The sequence below is a fragment of the Camelus dromedarius genome, chromosome 8 (assembly GCF_036321535.1).
Source record: "Camelus dromedarius isolate mCamDro1 chromosome 8, mCamDro1.pat, whole genome shotgun sequence".
Taxonomy (NCBI): Eukaryota; Metazoa; Chordata; class Mammalia; order Artiodactyla; family Camelidae; genus Camelus; species Camelus dromedarius.
Window position 1 is genome coordinate 6,295,718 of NC_087443.1, and position 21,516 is coordinate 6,317,233.

At 53.1% G+C, this 21,516-nt stretch overlaps 1 protein-coding gene across 1 annotated transcript in view; it reads right to left on the reverse strand.

Moving 5' to 3' along the window:
- Nucleotides 1-3,096: 3,096 nt before the first annotated feature.
- Nucleotides 3,097-21,516, reverse strand: part of C8H1orf198 (chromosome 8 C1orf198 homolog) — a 31,401-nt gene continuing 12,981 nt past the window's right edge. Inside the window, exons 2-4 of the mRNA XM_064487859.1 lie at nt 21,040-21,090; nt 9,840-10,388; nt 3,097-5,998 (exon numbers count right to left, since the gene is read on the reverse strand). Of these exons, the coding sequence (XP_064343929.1) occupies nt 5,942-5,998; nt 9,840-10,388; nt 21,040-21,090 (657 nt within the window). The 3' untranslated portion in view covers nt 3,097-5,941. The remainder of the gene's footprint in view (nt 5,999-9,839; nt 10,389-21,039; nt 21,091-21,516) is intronic.

Here is a 21,516-nt window from a genome sequence, read left to right on the forward strand (position 1 = left end):
CCCGAAGGAACAGGGCATCAGGTGTCACTAGTTCTTAACCCCCACTCTTCTCCCAACCTGCTCAGTTGTACCTGGATTGATTCAGGCTTTCAGATGTTGGCTGATGTCCAACTACAGAGTCACACAAATCGCAACCAGAGCCCAGCCACGAAAGATCTAACCAATGCTGGCCAAGGGCCACCTCTGAACTAACACACCAGTTAAACAAGAGTGTCCTGTCTGATGGGAAAGATCAGTAACAGATCTCAACGACGAAAGAGGGCAAACTTCTTCGCCAACAGCCATCTACAGGAACATGATCGCCATTGGTCCATTCTAGAGCTCTCTGTTATATCTCTTTTCTGCTACCCTTATTTCCACCTCTCCTCCTCCAAAAGGCAATCATTCTATTGTTAAATGTCCTGTTTTCTGTGCATGGTTTTAATTTATGCAGATAGTATTATTCTGTATTCCACTGTTTCTTGTCTTTTTGCAGTAAATAACACAGTTGTTCAGATCCATCCACGTTGCCCTGTGTAAATCTAATTTGCTGCTTTTCAGTGCTGCGTAATAACCCATGGTGTGGGTCCATCACATTTTCTCTAATGGTCTTCCCAATGATAGACATTGAGCTTGCCTCCAACTCCCACAAACAGCACTGCAATGGACAATCCTGTACATACTCCCTGAAGCACCTGTGTGAGAATTTCTTTAAGACACATGTCCTGGAGGGGAATTGTGGGGTCCTGGGATATTCGCACACTTAGTTTGCAAAAATAGCAGCAGATTACTCCTGACATCACTCTTGACACAATGGGTGCACAGCTCTTCCGTCCCAGGATTCCTCAGCCTCAGCAGTACTCACATTTTGGACCAGACCATTCCTTGTTGCCGGGCTGTCCTGTGCACTGTAAGATGGTTGGTACATCTCTGGTCTCCAACCACTAGATGCCAATAGCATACCCTCCCTCAGCTGTGATGACAAAACGTGTCTCCCAACACTACCAAAAGTCCCCAAGGTGGGCAGGCTCACCACCTCCGGCCTGTTGAGAACCACTGCTCTAGCCCATTTCTGCCAACACTTGGCATTATCCCGTTAATTTTTCCCCTCTGACGACCAATTATTTTCAGTCCCTTCTCATGTGCTCGATGGTTTTTAAGGATTTTCTGTAGCATTAATTCTCTGTTCAGGTTGCTGGCCTCTTTTTGTTGACTTGTAGGAGTGCTCTATGTAATCCTGATACTTACCCTGTATTGGAATGGACATAGCAAATATCTCCTCCCATCCTTTCGGCTAATTAACTCTATCCATAGTCTACTTCACGGACAGAAATCCTCAGTTTTCAAGGAAGAGATTCACTATTTTGCTTTATGGTTTGTACTTTTGAACTTTCATGAAGGAAGTCCTTCCTTGCCTTAGGTCACATGATATTTTCCTAAATTGGCTTTACATGTGCACCTTTTATAATCTGGGCCTGAATCCATATGGAGCCCACATTCTGTGTGGTGTTGGGTAGGAAGTCACATTTCTCTCTCTCCTTCCTCCTGCTAATCTGTGATGCCACTTTGATTGTGAACTAACTCTCCTTATATGTGTGGGTTTGGCCCCGAGGTCTCCATCCTACTGTGTTGATCTAATCATCTGTCCCGGCACCAACACGCACAAACGTGTGTTCCCAGCTAATACACAAGGCCTCCCTCCTTCTTCAGTGAACTATGATTTCTCCATCTACAATTTAGTGTTATAAATTGATCAAATTTCCCATAAATATCCAACTGCCATTTTTGTTGAGGTTGTGCTAACTTTATAAAACAATTTGGGGGAAATGAACATTTTTATAATGTTAAGTTATCCTCCCCCCGCCCCCAGGATTATTCAGATTTTCTTCTACATGTTCTATCTCTTTTTTATAGTTTTCTTTAAAGAAGTCTTTGTATACTTGTTGAAGTTGATTCCTAGATACTTTGTATTTTTGATTGCCATGATGAGTTACTTTCTTTTAATTTATGTTTCTAGTTGGTATCACCACTCTTGGTTTTTCTTAACTTGATCTGATATTTCAGAACTGCTCGTTTGCTTCCTGCCTGAGCTTGGGTGGGGTTCAGAATCACTGATTCCCTCCTAGGGTGTCCCCATCTTGGTATCAAGGCACCCAGAAGGCTGAGAAGTTCATAAGAAGATTGAATATAAGAGGATCAGACCAAAGAAACTTCTAGAAAAGCCCCATGAATACTCCACAACAGAGCGCATATCTGTCTTCCAGATTCAATAACTCCCCTCCGGGCTACAAAGTGCTGAACACACCCAGATATGTTTTATCTCTATGTCAATGGCTCCCTCTTGCATAGAAATACTTTTTTTTGGGGGGGGGTGGTAGCTATGTTAGTACCATACTGAGCTACTGTGAAAGTTGCCAAACCTATGGGCTTGGGAGCTACTCTGCCTCCTCTCATAATGTGTACATACAGTAATTTAACACTTGCTGGCCCACAGATGTCATCAAATCACTGAATACCAGAGTCAGCAAATACATAATTCACTTGCTTATCAGGAAATCTGTGGTCCCCAAGGCAGCAAGGCCCCCCTGTGTGTGATGACTTAGGAGAAGGCTGTCAGCCTGAAGCCCCATTCTCCTCAGGGGTATTAGTTCTAAAACCTGACATCGAAAAATTCTTGTCCATGAATAGCTGGTAACTTACCACCTGCACCTTAATGAATGGAACAGGACTGACAGGCCACGCTTGAGTCTGTACTTCTTCCAAGAAGAATCAGCTTCAAATATACTCAAGGCGCAAGCTTTCAGGGAGAGCGCACCTGCATTTCTGAGTCCACCACCTGATGCAATCAGCTTGTCTTTGGAAAGCCGTGCATGGCTTCCGTGTCACCTGAGGGCAGGAGCCCAGCCCTTCTGCTGGGGGCCAGTAGACCTCGGCCATTGCTGCCCACTAACCTGCAAGGGGGGGGGGGGCAAAGCCGGACTGTGCAAAAGTGGGCTTTCTGAAGATGTTTCAATCTGCCTTTAACTAGCATGAATCCTTCCAGCCTCCTCTGTTCAACAGCAATCATCCTCACAGGCATCCTGGCTCCAGCAGCGGTCCCAAAAAAGACACATCAAGCAAATTTTAAATGGCTTTATTAAAGGCTGTTAATATAAAATACAACCAAGTTATAAGTAGTCAGTAAGAATTTTTCATTTGTTGAAAACGTGTATCAAAGAAAGGGAGGCTGCTCTGCACCCACGTGGGTGCTGTTCCCAGAGCGGGCGGTACCCTCAAACCCAGAGGGCAGCAGGGAGGGACCCCGGGTGAAAGAACTGAGACTGGTTTCTAATTTCCTGGTGGTGATTTTGCAAATTGCAGTCACCGAAAGCAAGACACTGAATCCTTGAGCTGAACCTCGGGGGCAGACAAGGGAGGGGGGACCCAAAACCACATTCAGGCTTCAGCTGAAAAGTGTGTATTTTTTTTTTTTTTTTTTTTGCAGGGGGCGGGGGAGGTAATTAGGTTTATTTATTTATTTTTAGAGGAGTACTGGGAATTAAACCCAGGGCCTCGTGCATGCTCAGCATGCGTGAAAAATGTGTATTTTTAAAACAATAAATGAAAATGACTGGTTTTAGAAACCCTATCCTGATCCATAGGGGAAAAAGTGGCAAACAGAAAAGCTTAATTTTCCCTTACGTGGAAACACTGAACATAGATTCCCAGGAGGACGGTACCAGGACCCATCTTTGCGCAGACCACCCAGGGCTAAGAGGAGGAACTGCAGGTCAGTAGGATGAGACCCACGAGCGTGTGTCCCCCAGGCCCCCACCTCTCCCTCTCATGCTTCATCACTTCCGAGAACAGAGCAAAGCAACACAGCTTTAGAACGTCCTCTAGGATTTCCCAAATTTTGATTTTACATTTAATCTCAGGAGGCTGAAACTCTACGCAACTTTAAACACTGTTGCAGATAACTGAACACCACTGGTTACTGGACCTCAGATGTTGCCAAAAAAGGCAGAAGCTCTCCATAATCCCCGCACCCCCTCAGCTCCCAGGAGAGCTTGATGGGAATCCTGGGCTTCAGAAGAAAGTGGAAAAGAAATTAGAACCATCTCCCAGCAGAACAGACAGATCACGCCGGGCTAATCGTCTGTCCCAGAATGTAGATCTTTCTTCTCCACTACACCAAGGAATGCAAACTCACTTCTGAATATCTTTCTTTCGTTAGGGGGACCTGCTTTCACATGTGGGTTCTCACATAGTCGACAGCCCTCGAAGCTGGAAGTGGAGCAGATGGTGAGCCCAGATCTGAGGCTCAGTGGCTGACCCAAGGGGCTGGCACCCACCGTGTGATTCCAGCTGGGACTTCTAGGCTCATTTTGCCCTCACCACAATGCTAGGAACTTTTTTTCCCCCTTGAATGTTTCAACTATATTCACACGGTACAGAAAGAACCTGTATTCACCACAATGCAATCAGTCACCAAAAAGAAGGGACAAAGCCAACACCCCAAGGGGCCAAATGAGGTTTAGGGACATAACGCAATTGGCAGAAACCAAGCCAAAAGTTGGCCAGGCCACAGCTTTGGCAGAAACTTTCCTAGAAAAAATACATGTCGCCATGGTCTTTACCCTGGAGCTGGTTAAAATATTCTGGAAATCATTTCAGAAGGCCCTACGAAACAAAGGCATTTTAAAAGACACACTTTGATACTGAAACCAGGTGCTCACCGGCAGGACTCACGGGGATTAAGGCGTCAGGTGAGGAGAACACAGTGAGGCAACGTGGAAACCGCGCTCGGGCATGTCCTGCAGGCTCACGCTGCGCAGGGGCCACTGGACAGGGCGTCCCCTCCCATCCTACCCCACCCCATCTGGGGCAGGGGCCACCTTGTCCCCCTGGGCAGCCTCGGAGCTGCTCCCAGCCCCCTCCCCAGCGGCAAAGCTGCCGGCAGCCAAGTCCAGCCCCACGAGATGCTGTTGCCATGACCACGAAGGCCTGCAGGGGGCGCTTCGGCCCTCGCTCCGGGCTTGGGGAGGGGCCTCCGTGGCGCAGTCTGACCGGTCCTCGGGCCGAAGCACGTGCGCTGCCGCCGCCAGCCCCACGCTGGGAGGTCCTAACGCGGCTGATCAGAGGATGCTGGTCCGCCAGCGGCGCCTGCCACCCGGCCTGCCTCCTGCAGACGCGCAGGGCAGGGAACACGGCAGGCCCCAGGAGCAGCGAGGCTCTACGGGGGAAGCTGGTCGAACCCAAGAAAAGCGGTAACCTTACAACTGCTACATCTAGATATAAAATAACTGCGAAGTTAATACAAAACTTTTAAACATGCAACTCTTCTTAAACAATGATGAATAATTTGCTTGAGTAAGTATCAGCTTAAAGACGACCTCTACCATGTGCCAACTGTCTTTCCTGGAAACGACGAGGATGAAGGGAGGAACAGGACGTGAGACACGCGGCTTCGGCTGGGGAAGCCCTGGACAGCTGGGAGCATCGGGCGAGAATTCGGGGTCGTTCACGCTGAGGTCGCCACCAACTCCCACCATCAGAGGTGGCTCCGCACAGTTTTAAAAGGGAGGGGACCACGCAGAGGCCATGGAAATAACTTTCTGATTTTGTGACACGATGGAGAAAACTCTCAGGAGGGGAAGAACTGGGTGGAGCTGGAGCAGAAGTTTTTATTTATAAGGTTTCCTGAATTCCTAAGAGTTTGTTTGTTTTTTTTAATTCCAAATGTAAAACTTCTGTTATCAAATCATTGAAAATAGCATAGATAGCTGGTCTTCCCCCCAAAAAAGAAACTGGGAATCTGGACAAGGCAACATTTACCAGCTTCCGAATGATTAAGAAACAAGTGTACAGAAACCAGGAAAAGACACAGGAAAATGCTGTCTCTTTTTTTTCTCCTCCTTTGCCTACCACTTTGGAAAGCATTTTGGGGTTCTTGGTTGGTTTGTTTTTTCGAACGCATTTTTTACCAATTGTCCAGGAAATCAAATCCTGTCTTCAAGATGACATTACTCGAGCTGACCTGTAGAAGGGACAAAAACATCAAAGTAAGGCATGAGGCTTTTTTTAAGTTATGCATAATCTAAAAACAGCATCTCATTTAAAATGACCCAAATGAAGTAGCCTGCTTCCGTCTCGGTGGCTCCCTGACCTCGTTTTGCCTCAGTGCTGGGACCCAGAAAATTAAATAAAATTCATCGCAAGCCACACTCTGCCAGGATCCGACACGTACCCCCTCTCTGTCCCCAGGCATGTCTGAGGGCAGCCTGTGGACCCTCCCCATGGAGAAAAGGAGAAAAAAGTATACTTTCTATTTCTGAAGGACAGGCGTGCTTAAACTGAATCAGCACGGAATACAAGAAGTCACAGAGAGAGTCTTTTTCTAATATGAAACACACAGACATACAGAGGGACAGACAAAACCAAAAAATCAATGGCCAAGTTGAGGGAACGAAAAATACGGAGAAAGAATTCTTTGTTTCGGATGATGTGGAAGGTTCCGGAGGGGATTTTCCCTGACCCAGGGCCAGTCTTCATTCCGCTTACAGGACATGGGGTTGCTCTGTGAGCACAGGCAGCTGCGTTCAGACCCGTTTCCACCGGCTTCCAGCAGCCTGAGTTGAGAGGCCCCTCTCCTCTGGTCTGACACAAGCAGGTGGTGAGCCGGTGGCCGCAGCCTTCCGGAGCGGGGAAGCCCTGACAGCCCGCCCTCCACGCGGTGGCAGGAGGGACTCGGGCCCAGTTTCCTGCCTCTCAGACTGAAGCAGAGACAGCCAGAGCTTGGAAAGCCGAAGGAGTTCAGGCAAGCGCTCCTTTCTCTAGTTTCCTACCAGTGTCTTAAATGCGGCTGCAATTCACACCCTGATGGAAGAGTTCTGTGGATGGATGAGTGCTGGGCTTTGCACTCAGAAATCTTTTCTCCCAAAGGATTTCATGTGTCCCGTCCTAGTCTCCCCACCCCTCCCCACTTTCCTGCATCTCTTTACAACTAAGACTCACACATCTAAGGGCAGAGGGGATAGTTCAGTGGTAGACTGTATGCTTAGCATGCACAAGGTCCTGGGTTCAATCCCCAGTCCCTCCATTAAAAGGAAAACAAAAACAAAAAAACCCTCCTCCTCCAAGGGTAGGAGGGTATAGCTCAAGTGGTAGAGTGCAAGTTTAGCATGCATGAAGTCCTGGGTTCAATCCCCAGTTCCTCTAAGAATAAATAAATAAACCTAATCACCTCCCACCAAAAAAAACAAAAACAAAAACCGCACGTATCTTATACAAATGCGCCCTGGACAGGGACAGAGGTGAGCTGTGTGCATCTGTGAGAAGGAGCCACTGGGCAGGGAGACTGGAGACACAGAACAGAGGGGCCACCTGGGGCAGGCACCAGAGCTGCAAAGGGAGGGAGGGGCCTAAGATGTGGGAGACCCTGAAAAGAGGGGACAGGCTGGAGAGTTGATGTGGAGCTGATGGAAGGCAGAGGGTCCCTGTCACAGGGGTCCTTCTTCAGGAGGACAGCTGACCACGGAGGCGTGGAAGCCTCTGGAACCCCGATCCAGGAAGTACCCAGAGGATGACCACAGCTCAACAACGAAACTCACAGCCGATTAAAACCAGGCAAGGGACTGGAATAGACATTTCCCCAAAGAAGATACCCAAATGGCCAAGCACGCAGCATCAACAGTCCTTAGAGACAGGGGAATCAAAACGCAGGGAGAGATACCACCTCACACCCATTAGGATGGCCATTATCAAAAAAGAAAAAAGAAAAGAAGTGTTGGTGAGGACGCGGAGAAGCTGGAATCCCGGGGCACTGTTGCTGGAAGTGTGAAACAGTGCAGTCGTTGCTGGAAAACAGCACAGCAGTTCCTCAAAAATTAAACACAGACTTGCCATATGATCCAGCTGTTCTTCTTCCGGGCATCTGCCCAGGAGAATTGAAAGCAGGGACTCAAACGGGTATTTGCACACCCAGCATCATGGCAGCCTTATTCACAACAGCCAAGAGGTGGAAACAACCCAAGTGTCCACAGACGGATGAATGGATAAACAAAATGTGGTACACACACACAGTGGGATATTACTCAGCCTTAAAGAGGAAGGACATTCTGACGCATGGTTCATGGATGAATCTTGAGGACATGACGCCAAGTGAAATATGCCAGTCACTAAAGGACAAATACTGCGTGACTCCACGTATATGAGGTCCCTCGAGGAGTCAAATCCAGAGAGACAGAAAGTAGAACGATGGTTGCCCGGGGCTGAAGGAGGAGGGGTCGCAGGGCTGTTTAATGGGGACAGAGTTTCAGTTTCCAGATGAAAGAATTCTGTGGACGGACGGTAGTGACGGCGGCACAACAATGCAAATGTATCCAGTGCCACAGCTGTTGTATATATGTAACCGTAACAAAATCTTTTTGGTATATGTGGAGGAGGAGGAAGGAGGAAAAAGGAGGAAGAAGGAAGAAGAAGGAAGAAGAAGACGGCCAAGGAGTCCAGATGACACCAACATGGACAAAACCACCAAGGTGCACAGAGGTGATGCCAACAGGTGACTTGTCCCAGCTCCGAAATCCAGACCCAACCAGACAAAATAGGCCACTGGCTGTGTAAGCAGGTCCCAAAGAAAAGGTCTAATATGGTTTTGCTGGGACAGCCCTGGGTGCAGAGCCTCCCGGGGGCTCCTCTGAAAGTACTAGAACATGCAGGCTGCGTGAGCCCGGACGTGTTTGTTTAAAAATGAGATCTCCTGCATGCCAGCATGGCCCCAGCTCAGGGTCAGCACCAGGGAGCAGGGGAGCACTCCCAGGAGGCCCAGGGGTGCCCTTGGTTACCCCTCTGACCGTCAGCAAGCACCCTGACCCATCCAGAGAAGCTAAGGGCAGAAGCATTCATGTTCTGGGAAGCACTGCCCATCCCCCAGACGGACAGGACAGGGAACCTTGCTTGTGGCCTCACCTGGGGACGTGAGTGGTCCACGGTCTTCCCCCAGCAGTGGTCCTCAGACGTGCCTTATCCAAAGCATTGCTTCGTTCATCATAAAACAATGTCTCAAAACCATGACCTACCTCAGAAATACGATGATCATTTCTTTATATATTTAGGTTTTGAGCAATCTCCAACACTAGCTCCATTTAAAGTCATAAGCAAACATTTTCTCTTCTCTTTGCTAAGCTGCTGAAGCAATGCAGACCCGCCAGGAAAGACACTGGTCGGGGCTCCACAAAAAAGGGCAAACGTGCAGAAGCCACTCACACTGCCTAGTCCCTGGAGCGACCTTTTCGTCGTGACACACCGCCCTCACCCAGCGAACCACTCAGATCTTTCTTTGGCTTCTCTTCCATCCCCAGAAAGAGGTCCTTTCTTCAGGACCCCTCCCTGGACACCTAGTCCTGTCCTGCTTAGAAACGGGAAGCGGCCCATCACTCCTGATGCAGGCCTCCCGTGGTCCCTGAACAAGCCCGGCCACTCCCGGCGGAGGCTCTGGGCGGGGGGGGGCGTGTCCCACCGGCTTCTTCCACATTCTTCCAGGGCATCTGTGGGTCCCCTCCTCACTAACCCCGCAGCCCAACCTCCCAGACCCCCTGTGGGTCCCCTGCCCACTGCTGCACCCCCAATCCCACCTGCGGAAGGGCAGCGGGCGTCTGGGGCACAACCGCATAATGGCAAACGGGTCACGGCACCCAGACGGACTCAGGACACGTCTCCTGCACGTTTGCTGGCCGCCAAGCTGAGTGACAGCTCAGCAGCCCTGAACCCAAAGTCCTCCGAGGAAGGGCAGGGGAGGAAGAAGGAAGCGTGGGCATGGGGGAGCCGCCCCCTGTCACTCCTGGAGGAAGGGGTCGCCCGGCCTGAAGCAAGGCACCTACCTGTGCAGGCACGGGATCCAAGAACAGGGCGTCCTCTGTGTCCTCCGCGGCCTCCCACCCGGCCTCGGGGGAGGGCGGCTTCCCCACGGGCCCGGCGGGGGCAGCTTCGCCCGGCGGGCTGGTGCAGGCCTGGGCGGGCAGGGGTCGCTCGTGGTCCAGGCTGGTGCTGGGGAGGACACGCCGCTCCTGGCAGAGGACGCCGGGCCTTTCTGCCTGGGCCTCCCTAGCCTTCGGGGCCGGCTCCTGCCAGGAAGAGGCAGGCAAGACCTTTTCCCCTTTCTCGATGGACTTGATCTGGCTGGGGGTCAGCGACTGGAAGTCAGCCTCGGGGCCCTCCCCCCGAGACCGCTCTGCATTGATCTTCCAGAAGGATGCTTCCTCCTCCTTCCGGGCGGGACCCAGAGCGTCCAGGCTGGAGGACTTGCCGGCCTGGGAGGGACGGAGGGCCTGCGAGCTCTGGGGAGCTTTGGACGGTTGCCTGGGCTCGCCGGCGCTGCCGCAGCTCGGCTCTTGGATAGATAAGGAGGAGATGCTGAACTCCATCTGACTCTGGGGGGACACGGGAGGGAGGAAAGAGAGCAACATGTTCAGTCCGCGCAACAGGGGCGCCAGCCCGCACAGCTCCCCCAGCAGCGTCAGCACTGCCTGCTGTCCATTTGCTGGAACCTCCTGTCTGTCCTCGGGGGGTTATTTCCAGGTCTGCCATCACATCCTGGAAAATGTGCAGGCAGAAGCTTGGAGCGCCAGGCCCTGTCACATCACGTGCTAGGAACAGCTTGGACGCCTGAATCTGACTGACCACGAAGGCATCCACCTGCCTCTACCAGAGGGGAAACGGGTGGGGACGGATACCCGGGAGTTGGGGATTAACAGACACACAGTAGTACATATAAAATACACAGATAAGGACCCACTGTACAGCACAGGGAACTCTATTCGATACTTCATAATAACCTATAATGGAAAAGAATCCAAAAAGAGTATTTATGTGTGTGTGTGTGTGTGTGTGTGTGTGTGTGTGTGTGTGTGTGTAACTGAATCACTTTGCTGTGCACCAGAAACTGACACACTGTAAGTCAACTATACTTCAAAAATTTTTTGTTTTAAAGGAGGGGTTCTAGCACCTTCCTGGGGAGGGTGACTGCCCCCTGGGGGTGACACGGAAGGGTGCCCAGTCAATACAGCAGCACTGCAGTGTGGATTAAACCAGGACAGTCAAGGGCAGGCCTGCGTGCAGCTCCAAAGACCTGACCCTGCCCTCCTTTGCCTGACACTCCATCTTCACGTCTGCTGCAGACTGTGTGTTTGTGTGCCTCCAAATTCACATGTTGAAGGCCTCACTCCCAAAGTGATAGTATTTGGAGGCTGGGCCTTTGGGAGGTTAGATGAGGTCATGAGGGTGGGGCCCCAGTGACAGAATTAGTGCCCTTATGAGAAGGGACACAGAGTTGCTGTCTCTCCCCACCACGGAGGGGCACAGCGGGAAGGTGGCCATCTGCAAATCAGGAAGTGGGGTCTCACCAGGACAGACCCTGCTCGTCCCGTGATCTCGGACTCCCAGCCTCCAGGACTGTGAGAGGTAAATGTCTATTGTTTAAGTCCCCAGTCTGCAGTATCTGTCACGGCCACCTGAGCTGGCAAGACAGGGTCTTCCTCTTCCACTTCCTCTTCCTCCCAGCACTGCCCCGCTGCTCTGACCCAGTCCTGGTCCTGGTAGGGGCACCTCCCCAAGGGCAGGGCAGGGTCCACACCCCGAATCCAACAGCCCCGGAAATGCTTTCCTCGAGCCAGTGCTGCTAACCACTGCAACCTCTAACAGCAGGAGCACCGAGCCGTCCTGACCAGCAAACCACTGGGTGGAGCCTAAGCCCTGGAGGGCGTCACCCCACACCCTGCAGAGCAAGCCACTTGTCACCTCCATCAGCTCTGAAATCTGTCTGGAACATTCCTCTCCGCTTCTATTGACCCATACACCCCCTTCTTCTTCTTCTTCTTCTTAAAATAAAAGAATTAAACTACAATTACCAAAAGTCACAATTAGATAAAATCATTCATAACGCTTCCCTTCTCCCATAATCACTAACTACTACTTTTGTATTTTCACGTAATGTTTTTCAGACACGTGTTTTATGAAGTTGCACTTCCGTTATGCATATAATTCGGGGTATTGTGTGTTTTCACTTAAACCTCAGCATATCCCTGGTGTCACATGGACTTTGGGGTCACTGCTTTCAATGGGCACAAGGCATTTCACTGAGAGGCTGTCCAAACATCAACTCACCCATCTTCTTATTAGCGGACAACTGGCTACTTCTAACTTTTGTTGTTATAATTCAGATTGCCCTGAAAATCTTCATGCATACAGCTCTTCCCCATTCGGAGTTCATTTTTCATGTAGGTTTCCAGAAGTGAGATATCAAACTACAAAAGGTATAAACCTTTCTTTGATTGTGGTTTTGGGTGCATGCTACCAAAGTTTGTTTGCCAGGGGCTGCCCCAATGTCTAATGCCACCAGCTAGACAACAGAGTAGCATCTGATTTTCTTTGTTATTGGATTTTTGTTGTTGTTTTTAAGTTTTTATTCTACAAGTGAGAAAATGGGGATTTGGAGCAAAGAAGTGAATTGTCCTAGGTCACCAGTCCATTAAGAGACTGCGCTGCTGGGACTTCAACCTGGATGGGATGATGCCAAGCCCTGCAGCTGAGCTCGGCGACACAGTGCATATAAAAGCCAGCGGCCACCAGGGATGATGCCTGTGCAAACACCAGAGACCCCTGTCCGAGGCAGGATTTCTCTAAGTATATCTAATCTGATTTTTAAAGGGCTGTTTCTGAGTGAACCATTCTCAATACTCTGCATATACTTCCAAATTCCACAATAGAATACAGGGAGGCTGTGGGCAGAGAAAGAAAAGGTTCTTTAAATAAGCCAAGTACTAAAATAGCTTGGAAGTGGGGACCAAGACTTAGAGAACAGCGTTGACACTGATTTGGAAATTGCAGGGTAAGAAGGGCACTTAAAACTGAGCACTTCATCCAACCCCAGGCTCTTTTAGGATCAGCAGTTTCTCGAGTCGGGGAGAAGCCTCCGGAAGTCTGGGCTGAACACGTGTCTATGTGGAAGTCAGCACTGGGCCGATCCAGGGGTGCTGGGGAGAGAAGGCGGTCTCAGTGGTGCCAGGACAGCTTCAGGTCCTCGACTGGCACACTCAAGCAGCACGGGGCTGGATGGGACAGAACCTCAACAGAACCACAGAAGCTCTCATGGCCCCTGGGGCCAACAGAGCCCTCGTGACGGCCCTCAGGGGCGGTGACATCTGGTTAGAACAGTGGCCCTGCTCACAGAGGCGGTTACCTGGTTTTCAGGGGTTCGGGGGGGGAAACCAGGAAAACAAGAACTTACAGAAGAAAAACAGTAAGACTATGTCGGCTTCTAAGCCTTTTTGCCGAAGCAGGTGTTGTTTTCCGTTCTGCAAATAAAACACGATGACAAGCTCCTTTTGAAAGGCAGTCCTCCTGGGTCAGCTGTGCTGATGAGGGTCTTTTCCTTCCCCACTCCTTGCCCCAAAGGGCAAAAGTTTGTTCTTTGTATGGAAAACACATGCCCGTTAGGCAGGGGCGGAGGAGGACAGAAGGGAACAAAGGGCCTTTTTGCCCGTTGAGAGTGCATCGGATGCAGCTCCCAAACTCCCAAACTCAACAAAACTGGACCGGGGTGGGGTCTGGGGGTGGGGGACAAGGCCACCCCCCAGGACTGTGCCCCAGATCTTCTACCCTTGGGTTGTCGACCTGCACAGGTGCCTGGGCGCGCAGCATCCAGGGCACAGGGAAACAGGCTCCCCATCACACACAAAGTGGCGCCACCGTGCGGGTCCCGGGAACATGGCATCTGCCCGAGGCTCCCTTTGTGCCTCAGAGGTTTCCCTCTTTTCACCTCCTGCCTCCACCCTCCCTGGGGCCTGCCCTTCCCTCCCAGCTCTGGCCTCAGCCGGGTGCCCGCCCAGCCCTGGGGCCACCTTAGAGGCACCTCCCCATTACCATCACCGGTCCAGAGCCACAGCCACCTGCTCCTCTCAGTGAAGGGCCAGCCCGATCCTGGGCTCTTTTCCTGTTAGTGAAAAGGGCGTGCTGCCCACTCTCACCGCGCTGGACTGCTGTTCTCGGACTAGGCTGGCACACAGTAAGTGCTACCCGGCTCTGCTCCTGTTCTACGTTTTGGGGGCAGCCCAGCTCCCTGGGGGGGGGAGTCAGCAGCATTCACAGTGGACCCCTCTGGGTGCTGGCCCCCTCCCTGCCTTCCCCTGGTCACCAGAGGCCTGGTGCCCGCGGCTAGGACCCGTGGGCAGTGTCCGTGCCCAGAAGTGACTGGGCCCCTGGAGGCCCCATCCTGGCCTGGTGTTGGAGGTGGAGTCTGAGCTGAGATGCTCCCCGCAGGGATGCGATGCAGCTCCTTACCCGTCCCATAGACTCCCCCAGAGCCCACGTCGCCCACGGGGGGCTCTGACCTCTCCTCCCACCATGCCCTTGAAGGCACCACACAGCAGGCTCCGTGAGGGTGGCCCTCTGACACTGGGGCAGATCAGGGAGCAGGAAGGGACAGCTCTGCCATGGGGACACAACAGGCCAGCAGGGGAACCAGCTCTGGAGCCTGCGATGAAGGGTGGAAAGTCAGGAAGTTCCAGCACAGTTTTCTTCTTTTTGGAAAAAATCAGCTTTTCCAGGTGGGGAGAAAGAGCTCTCGGGAACCCTACCCCCCAGGGCTGAGCTGGGCAGAAGCTGGGCTCAGCTGAAGGCCGCTGTCCAGGAAGAGAACCCAAGGGGTCAGCAGCCCCCAGCCTAGCCAGGCTGGGCTCGGACAGGATGTCAGTGGCGGGGTCAACTCCATGGTCTCACAGGAGACACGGGGGTGCACAGGAAGCCCTCTCCCCTCGCAGTGATGCTGACAGCTGCGCCCTCAATCCTGGCGGCAGCGGTTGGAGCCCCAGGGAGATGTGCCCGGAGGGTCTGGTCCCACCGAGCCAGGCCTGGGCGGCAGCTGCCTCATGTGGGGAACTGGGTCTCAGCTGGCCACGTCCGTTCTAAAAACAGAAAGGCCACAACTGAGCCCAGTGTCTATTTTTACACCCCACTCACTGGAGAGGAATGTGTAATATTTCAGTAAAGGGGGAAGCAGGCAGCCAAAACTAACTGTTTGGCTTGGCAGCCGCTGGTAGCTCTAAATTGTTGAGATATGGGCTGCAGAAACATTGTCAGGAAACATAATAGTTTACTGGAGCAAATCCTAATAAATTCACAAACCATTTAACATTTACTCTCCCCACCTTCCCCTCCAAAGAAGGAAGAGGAAGAAGAAGAGGGGAAGATACAAAAAACTTTGAGAAGTTTAAAAAAATTAGGAGAACGACAACCTGATGGAAGAGACAGCGCCGCCCGGCCACTGAGGCTGGGGGTGTCAGCCCCTCCAGCAGCAGGGAGGCGGGGGCAGAGCCTGGGGGCCACCCGCCCCTCACCCCAAGGTACCAGGGGCCAAATAACACACCCCTGTTTTCACCAGGGAGCCGGGCGGACAATGGACAATCCCGCGCGGGTCCACAGTGCCCATCTGTTGGGACCCATGGCATTGGGAGCCTAGGAAAATGGCAGCTGGTGGGTGTGAGGGAGGTCAAGGGAGGAGGGGTGGCCCCTGCCCTCCAGGGCCTTGTCGCCTCACAGAGACGAGACGTACCAACAAAGAACCGACACCAGCAACCCTAACACGTGTCCGGGTGTCCGCCTCGCACCACACTTCTCAGAGGGGACACGGAGCGGGGACAGTCCTGAACCCCGCAGCCTGGGTGACGCGTGTGGCCCTGGATGGATAGTTCACTCCTGCCCTCAGTTTCCTGGTCTGTAAAAGGGGGTGTTGTGAGGACCGGCCCTGGGATGCCCGAAGGTGCTCGGCACAGATGAGGGGGCTGCGGGAGCTGCCCGGCCACTGGGAGGACCGGGAGAACCATCAGAGCCAGGACCTGCTCTGGGACCTGCACGGATGGCCGGGCGGGGGCTGTGCAAGGCCTGTGGGATGGGGCTGAGGGGCTGGAGGAGAGACCAGCAGGAAGGACCCCTGGGGCCCAAGGGGCGGGCTGGGCCCTGGGCTGAGGGAGCAGACTGGTCACTGCACCTGTGCACTGCACACGCGTCCCTGCGCCCCACAGAGAGCCAGGAAAGGGCTAGAGCGGGGGGCCACCGACCTGCTCTGGATCTCAGGAAGATGAGTCAGGGAAAGCACGGGGATGGGTGGGGGTAGGGAGACTTCGCTACTGGGCAGAAATGGGGTCTCGGTGAGCAGCCCCAAGCTGGAGAGATGCTGTGCCCGGGGGCCAGGGCAGCTCTGTGCTTCTCAGAAACTCTGGGCTGGCAGCAAGGAGGGACGGCCAAGCAGAGGCACAACTGGCAGCCAAGGGACCCCTCCACGTCCAGACATCCTGACGGAAGGCCCTTCTGTCCCCCGTGGGCAGGAGATGCCTTCGAGCCACAGACAGACCAGGGTTCCAACCTCTCTTCAACAATTCAGGCACTGCTCCCAGGCACACACTTCTCCTCCTGAGGACAGGACAGGGGGCCTCCCTCCTCCGCGAATAGTCCCCGTTGGCCCTCAGAGATCTTTGGAATCAAGGAACTGATTTCTTCCCACCCCACGCCGGCCTGCTTACTAACCCCAAACAGGCAGCTAAACACCAGGGGAAGGACTGGGGCAGACAGAAAGGAAAAATCCAGACAGCCTGGGGGAGGGGGGTCCCCAGAGTCCAGCTGCCCAGCGCCAGGGCCTGACCTGCCCCCGCAGGAGTCTCCCCTGAATTCCCAGCCCAGACGGATGAGGAATGCCAAGAATCTGCTCCTCCCACGGACTCCCCCTCCGGAGCATTACAAGTGCTAATGGTTTGCCTCTTGAAACCTCAGCAGCATGAGAGAGGAATCAACCCTGGGGCCCCGCAGGCACCCTCTCCGCCAGCACACCTGCCAAGCTGACGGATGAGTGGAAAAGATAAGGACTGAGACCACGCTGCCTGGCCAGGACAGGAAGTCCTCCCTCCGAGCCTCCCACCCGTGATGGAGGGAGGCAGCGGAGGCACCAGGCCTGGGGCAACCTTGGGAGGGGGAGACCCGGGCAGGGAGGGATGGGCTGGAAGACGGAGCAGAACCCGAGGATGACCAGTCCGTGCTCGCCCAGCAGCAAGGCCTCTCCTGATCAGAGCTGAGTGTGTTTCAAGATCCTGAGCCCAGCGCCAGCCCGTCCCTCCTCTGCAGATGGAACCACCGTGGGCTGGCCTGAAGGAAGGAGCCCAGAGCCAATGCTGGGAAGAAACCCCAAATTCCTGGGACTCTCAGCTCTGTGCCTGACAGTCGCGACCTCAGGTCCGGCTGATCCTGGCCTCAGCGGATCCATCGGGGGGCAGGGAAGTCAGAAAAAAGCTAAGAAGAGCTGGACACTTGGCACTCATTAAACAAATGTCTGCTGAACTGAACAATGGGAGGAAGGAATGAGAATATACCCACCATCGTGAGTGTAAACACGTGTTACATGAACAGGGAGAGTGACTGAAGGAAGCATTGTGTGGCTAAAACTCTTCTCCAGCGTGAGTTCTGCCCCCCAGGTGCAGCCATCCGCTCAGTGGGCAGTTTTCTGAGAGCAGGACTATTTACATAACATCTGACTCAATCTAATCATCTAATCAATGTCCGCTGAATTTTTGAAAAAAATCAATGGATGACATCATAGAGACAGAAAGCATAAGGGTGGTTGCCAGGGGCCAGGGCAGGGGGGTGGGGGTGGGGTTCTGTTTAAAGGGAACAGACTTTCAGTTTGGGAAGAGGACCAAGTTCTGGAGGTGGATGGTGGGATGGCTGCACAACAGTGAGAACTTAATGCCACTGAACTGTATGTTCACAATGGCTCAGAGAGCACATTTCATGTTATGTGTATTTTACCACCATTAAGATTGAAATTAAAAAAGAAATCAATGTATGACCAACAAACAACCCAATAAAAGGACCCAATTTCAGGGCTTCCAGGGTTTGGAGTCTTAGATACAAAGTGGCACAAACCCTCCGCAACTCTCCATCAGGAGATGCGGTCTCTGTCCTCACGCCCTGGATCTGGGCTGGGCTGTGCCAGGGTGTGACCAGCAGAAGAAAGCAGAGGGGACCCCGTGGTCCCCAAGCCTCAGCCTCTGGGGGCCTTCTCGGCGTCCCCTCTTGCCCCAGGGAACTCTTCCACCACCAAGTGGCTCGCTGGACATGCGGGGCCCCAAATGGACACAGGAGAAGCCAAGTTCTCCCTGAGCAGACAGCTCCCCTCAGCTGTCGGATGGCACAGGAGCACTCCCCCGGCCAGGCCGACAACAAGAGCCCAGCTGAGACCTGGCCAGACCGCTGACCCACAGAATCAGGAGCAAAGAAAAGGCTGCTTCGAGTCACGAAGCTGCAAGGCATCACCTGAGGGAGAATCTCCAGCCCCGCACTGGGAGGTCGTGGCCACCTTGCCCCGGGTACCACCGCCTGTGCGCAGCTCTCCAAAGAGAGTCCCATCAATCTTTAAGTCCTAAGAAGAGTGGGATAAAGGAGGCAGGCACTCAGGGCACTGGAGCTTACGGCTGGGGAGGGCTGAGTGCGGGGCGTTCTCAAGCTGGACACTGGTTCGTGGGAACAGAGTAGGGGTTAGGCTCTTCGGTCCCTAGAACATTCTCTGTGTTGCCGCTACAAAGTTCTGACTTTATGCAAGTCTGACCTTGAGAGAGCAAACCAAAAAGCGAGGACGCAGAGAGCCCACAGTTCATGCCCTATGCTGGTTCTCTCATGCAAAGGGAACAGGAAATGGAACGGAGAGCTCTGAGCCACAAAGACTCTGCGTTTTACCAAAAGGAAGCCAGTTAGCACGGGCAACACACACTGACTTGATTTTATCAAGTCTTCCCCACTGATGCAGGCTCTTAAGGGATCCGCCTGGTCTCTGTGGACAGTCAGCATCCCCGCTGGACCCTGTCAGCCCTCTGTGTTCTGGAGACATTTCCCAGGCAACTGTTCCCACACTGACCCCGGGAGCTGAGCCTCATTCTCAGCAGCCATGCCAGGTGCTGCCCCCGCCTTGTCCCAGAGTGTCATCTGCGGCAGATAACACGTCCAACTCCACAACATTTAACAAGGTAAAATCTTATGATGAGAGCAGGTGTCCTCACAGGCACACGACGGACTTAGGGCTCAGGGCATTTAACCAATTCGACTTCTCTGCGTCTTCGTCACCGAGGTGTCATGGAACAGAGGGCCCAGTCCGGGGACACCTGCGCTGCCTCTGAGCCGCGGTACCTGAGGCTGCTCATTCCCACCTGCAGAGGACCCACGTGCCGCTTCCTAGGTGTCGTCTCGAGGACTCATGCTCCCCAGATACCCATCTGGGGGCCCATATAAAAGGACCACTGAGGACCCTGGCTGGTGCCAGTGTACTGATGCCCTTTGCACCCGCCTACAACATCCTTTGCATTCTCAAGGGACAAGGGATTCACCGCTTGGATTTCAGAGCTGCTGCAATCCCAGGCTGCTTCTTGATATCCCTGGCTCCCTCCCACCCCACCCTCAGCCACCCCAGCACCCAGATCCCTACAGCTCCCTGGCACAACATTTTTGTTCACCCTGCCCTCTGCACAGACTTGGGTTATTAATCCGCCATGGAAACAAAACAATAAAAAGCTCGCGCAAGATGCAGACGTTTGCATCTCTATTTTCAGATGTTTGGGACCAACGATCTGGCACCCTGAAGGCAGAAGGCATCTGTGCTTGCTGTGGGAACATGTACTCTCAAAAGCCCCTTCTCAATTCTCTCGTGACAGAGTCCCTCAACTGCCACAGGCTTCCGCATCACTCGGGGCGATCAGGGTCAGCTGGAAAACCGCCTGTGTGCAACGCCAGCTGTCCTGACCCATCTGAACCCTTGTAAATCCTTCATTTTAAGACACAGACCCCGACATGAGGGCCTCTCTGGTCACCTGTAGTCCACCCGCCCCCGACTCTGACCCACCCCTCTTGCAGCCCCTGGTATGTTACTTCTGCTGGCGTGAGCGACTGTGGGGACAAGTGATGCCCTTTGGATATCAGGGCTTGAAAGCCCTGATCTGACCTCAAGTCAGAGCACTGCTCCAGACACACAGCTGTCATGGTCATGCCCACCATGGAAAGAACCCTCCAACACACAGCAGCGAATGTTCTAGAATTCAGAGAACCCTGGTCTTTGTCCTTCTTTTCCTGGGGTTAGAGACGTCTGCCTTTTGGTCACTTTGCTTCTTATTAATAATACACTGGTCCCGGGACAACAAGGGAGAATGGGGACCTGAATTAAAAGCAGTTAAGCTTGACCCTCTGGAGCAACTCTGGCAACAGTCATACTGCAGCAATAAATGAATGCCTGGAGCCAGGGCGAGCCCCCGGGGTGGGCCGCACCGGCTGACACGTGTGCGTGTATCCGCTGGCTACTCCAGCTTCCTGGGGCTCAGACAGCAGCCTTCCCCGCTTGTCTTTCACCCTCAGGGCTCTTCCGCCTTAGAGCTGGCTCTTCCAGGCCATTCTGACAGATCTACTGTCTTGTCTCCGCCACTGTCTCTCTCTTGCCCCCTCATCCACCCCACTTCCTGTCTCTGTTGCCCTTTTGATTTCATTTTAATAAAAGCAGCTGTTAATGCCCTCCCCCAAAAAGAGCTCCCCTCAAAGTTTTGCCTCATGGAGCCCCCGCCAAGGTGCCAAGTGCTGGCAGGGGAGGTGTGAGCAGAGAAAGGGCCCCCCCACACCTGGGGCTGCCTCTGTGCCCCCCACAGTGACAACCCCAACTTTATTTTTTGGGGGGGAGAGGTAAGTAGGTTTATTTATTTATTTATTTTTAATGGCGGTACCAAGGATTGAACCCAGGACCTCGTGCCTGTGAAGCGTGCGCTCCACCACTGAGATATGCCCTTCCCTCTCCAACCCCTACTTAAATCCATCATCAAACCTAACTCAGCACAGGTCCCTCCCACCTCCTCTCCTTCCCCAACCCCCCTCCCCAGCAGCGGGCGCATCCCTGCAGCCCCGCGGTGGGGCCCCTGGCTTCGGAGCCCCCCAAGTGCTGAAAGGAGCATCTGTAGTGACGCCATTCTTTTCAAAAGGGCGAACGAATCTAAATTTAATCCAACTTACCCTCGTTTCCCAGGAGAAAGGGGCAGAGTGCTCATCTTGCCAAGTTATGTCCTGAAACAAAAATTCAAGAATAAATCTCAAATCCAAACCCAAACATACTCCATGCAAACAACCAGCCGAGGCCACGGGGGCATCAAAATGTAGGAAGAATCCCAACTCCTGGCTCGAAACCAGCCTGAGGTTTTCAGGCTCTGCAGAGAGTCATGCGACGCTCCGGTTTGGTTTTCCCCTCATCTTGCTGGGCCCCGCACACCCACCCCATGTCAGACAGACATTGGACAAATGCCTGGGGGGCCCTGGGACAGATGCAATGACAGGGGAGCTGAGTAGGAAAGAAACAGGGCTTCAGGGGCTCAAGTCTCAGCCCTACATGTGATTACACGTGGCGGGGGGAGGATGACTTAGCCTCCTGGGCCTCGGTCTCCTCATCTGTCAAAGGAGAATCACCCTCCCCTAGTGGGACTAAAAAAAATGACA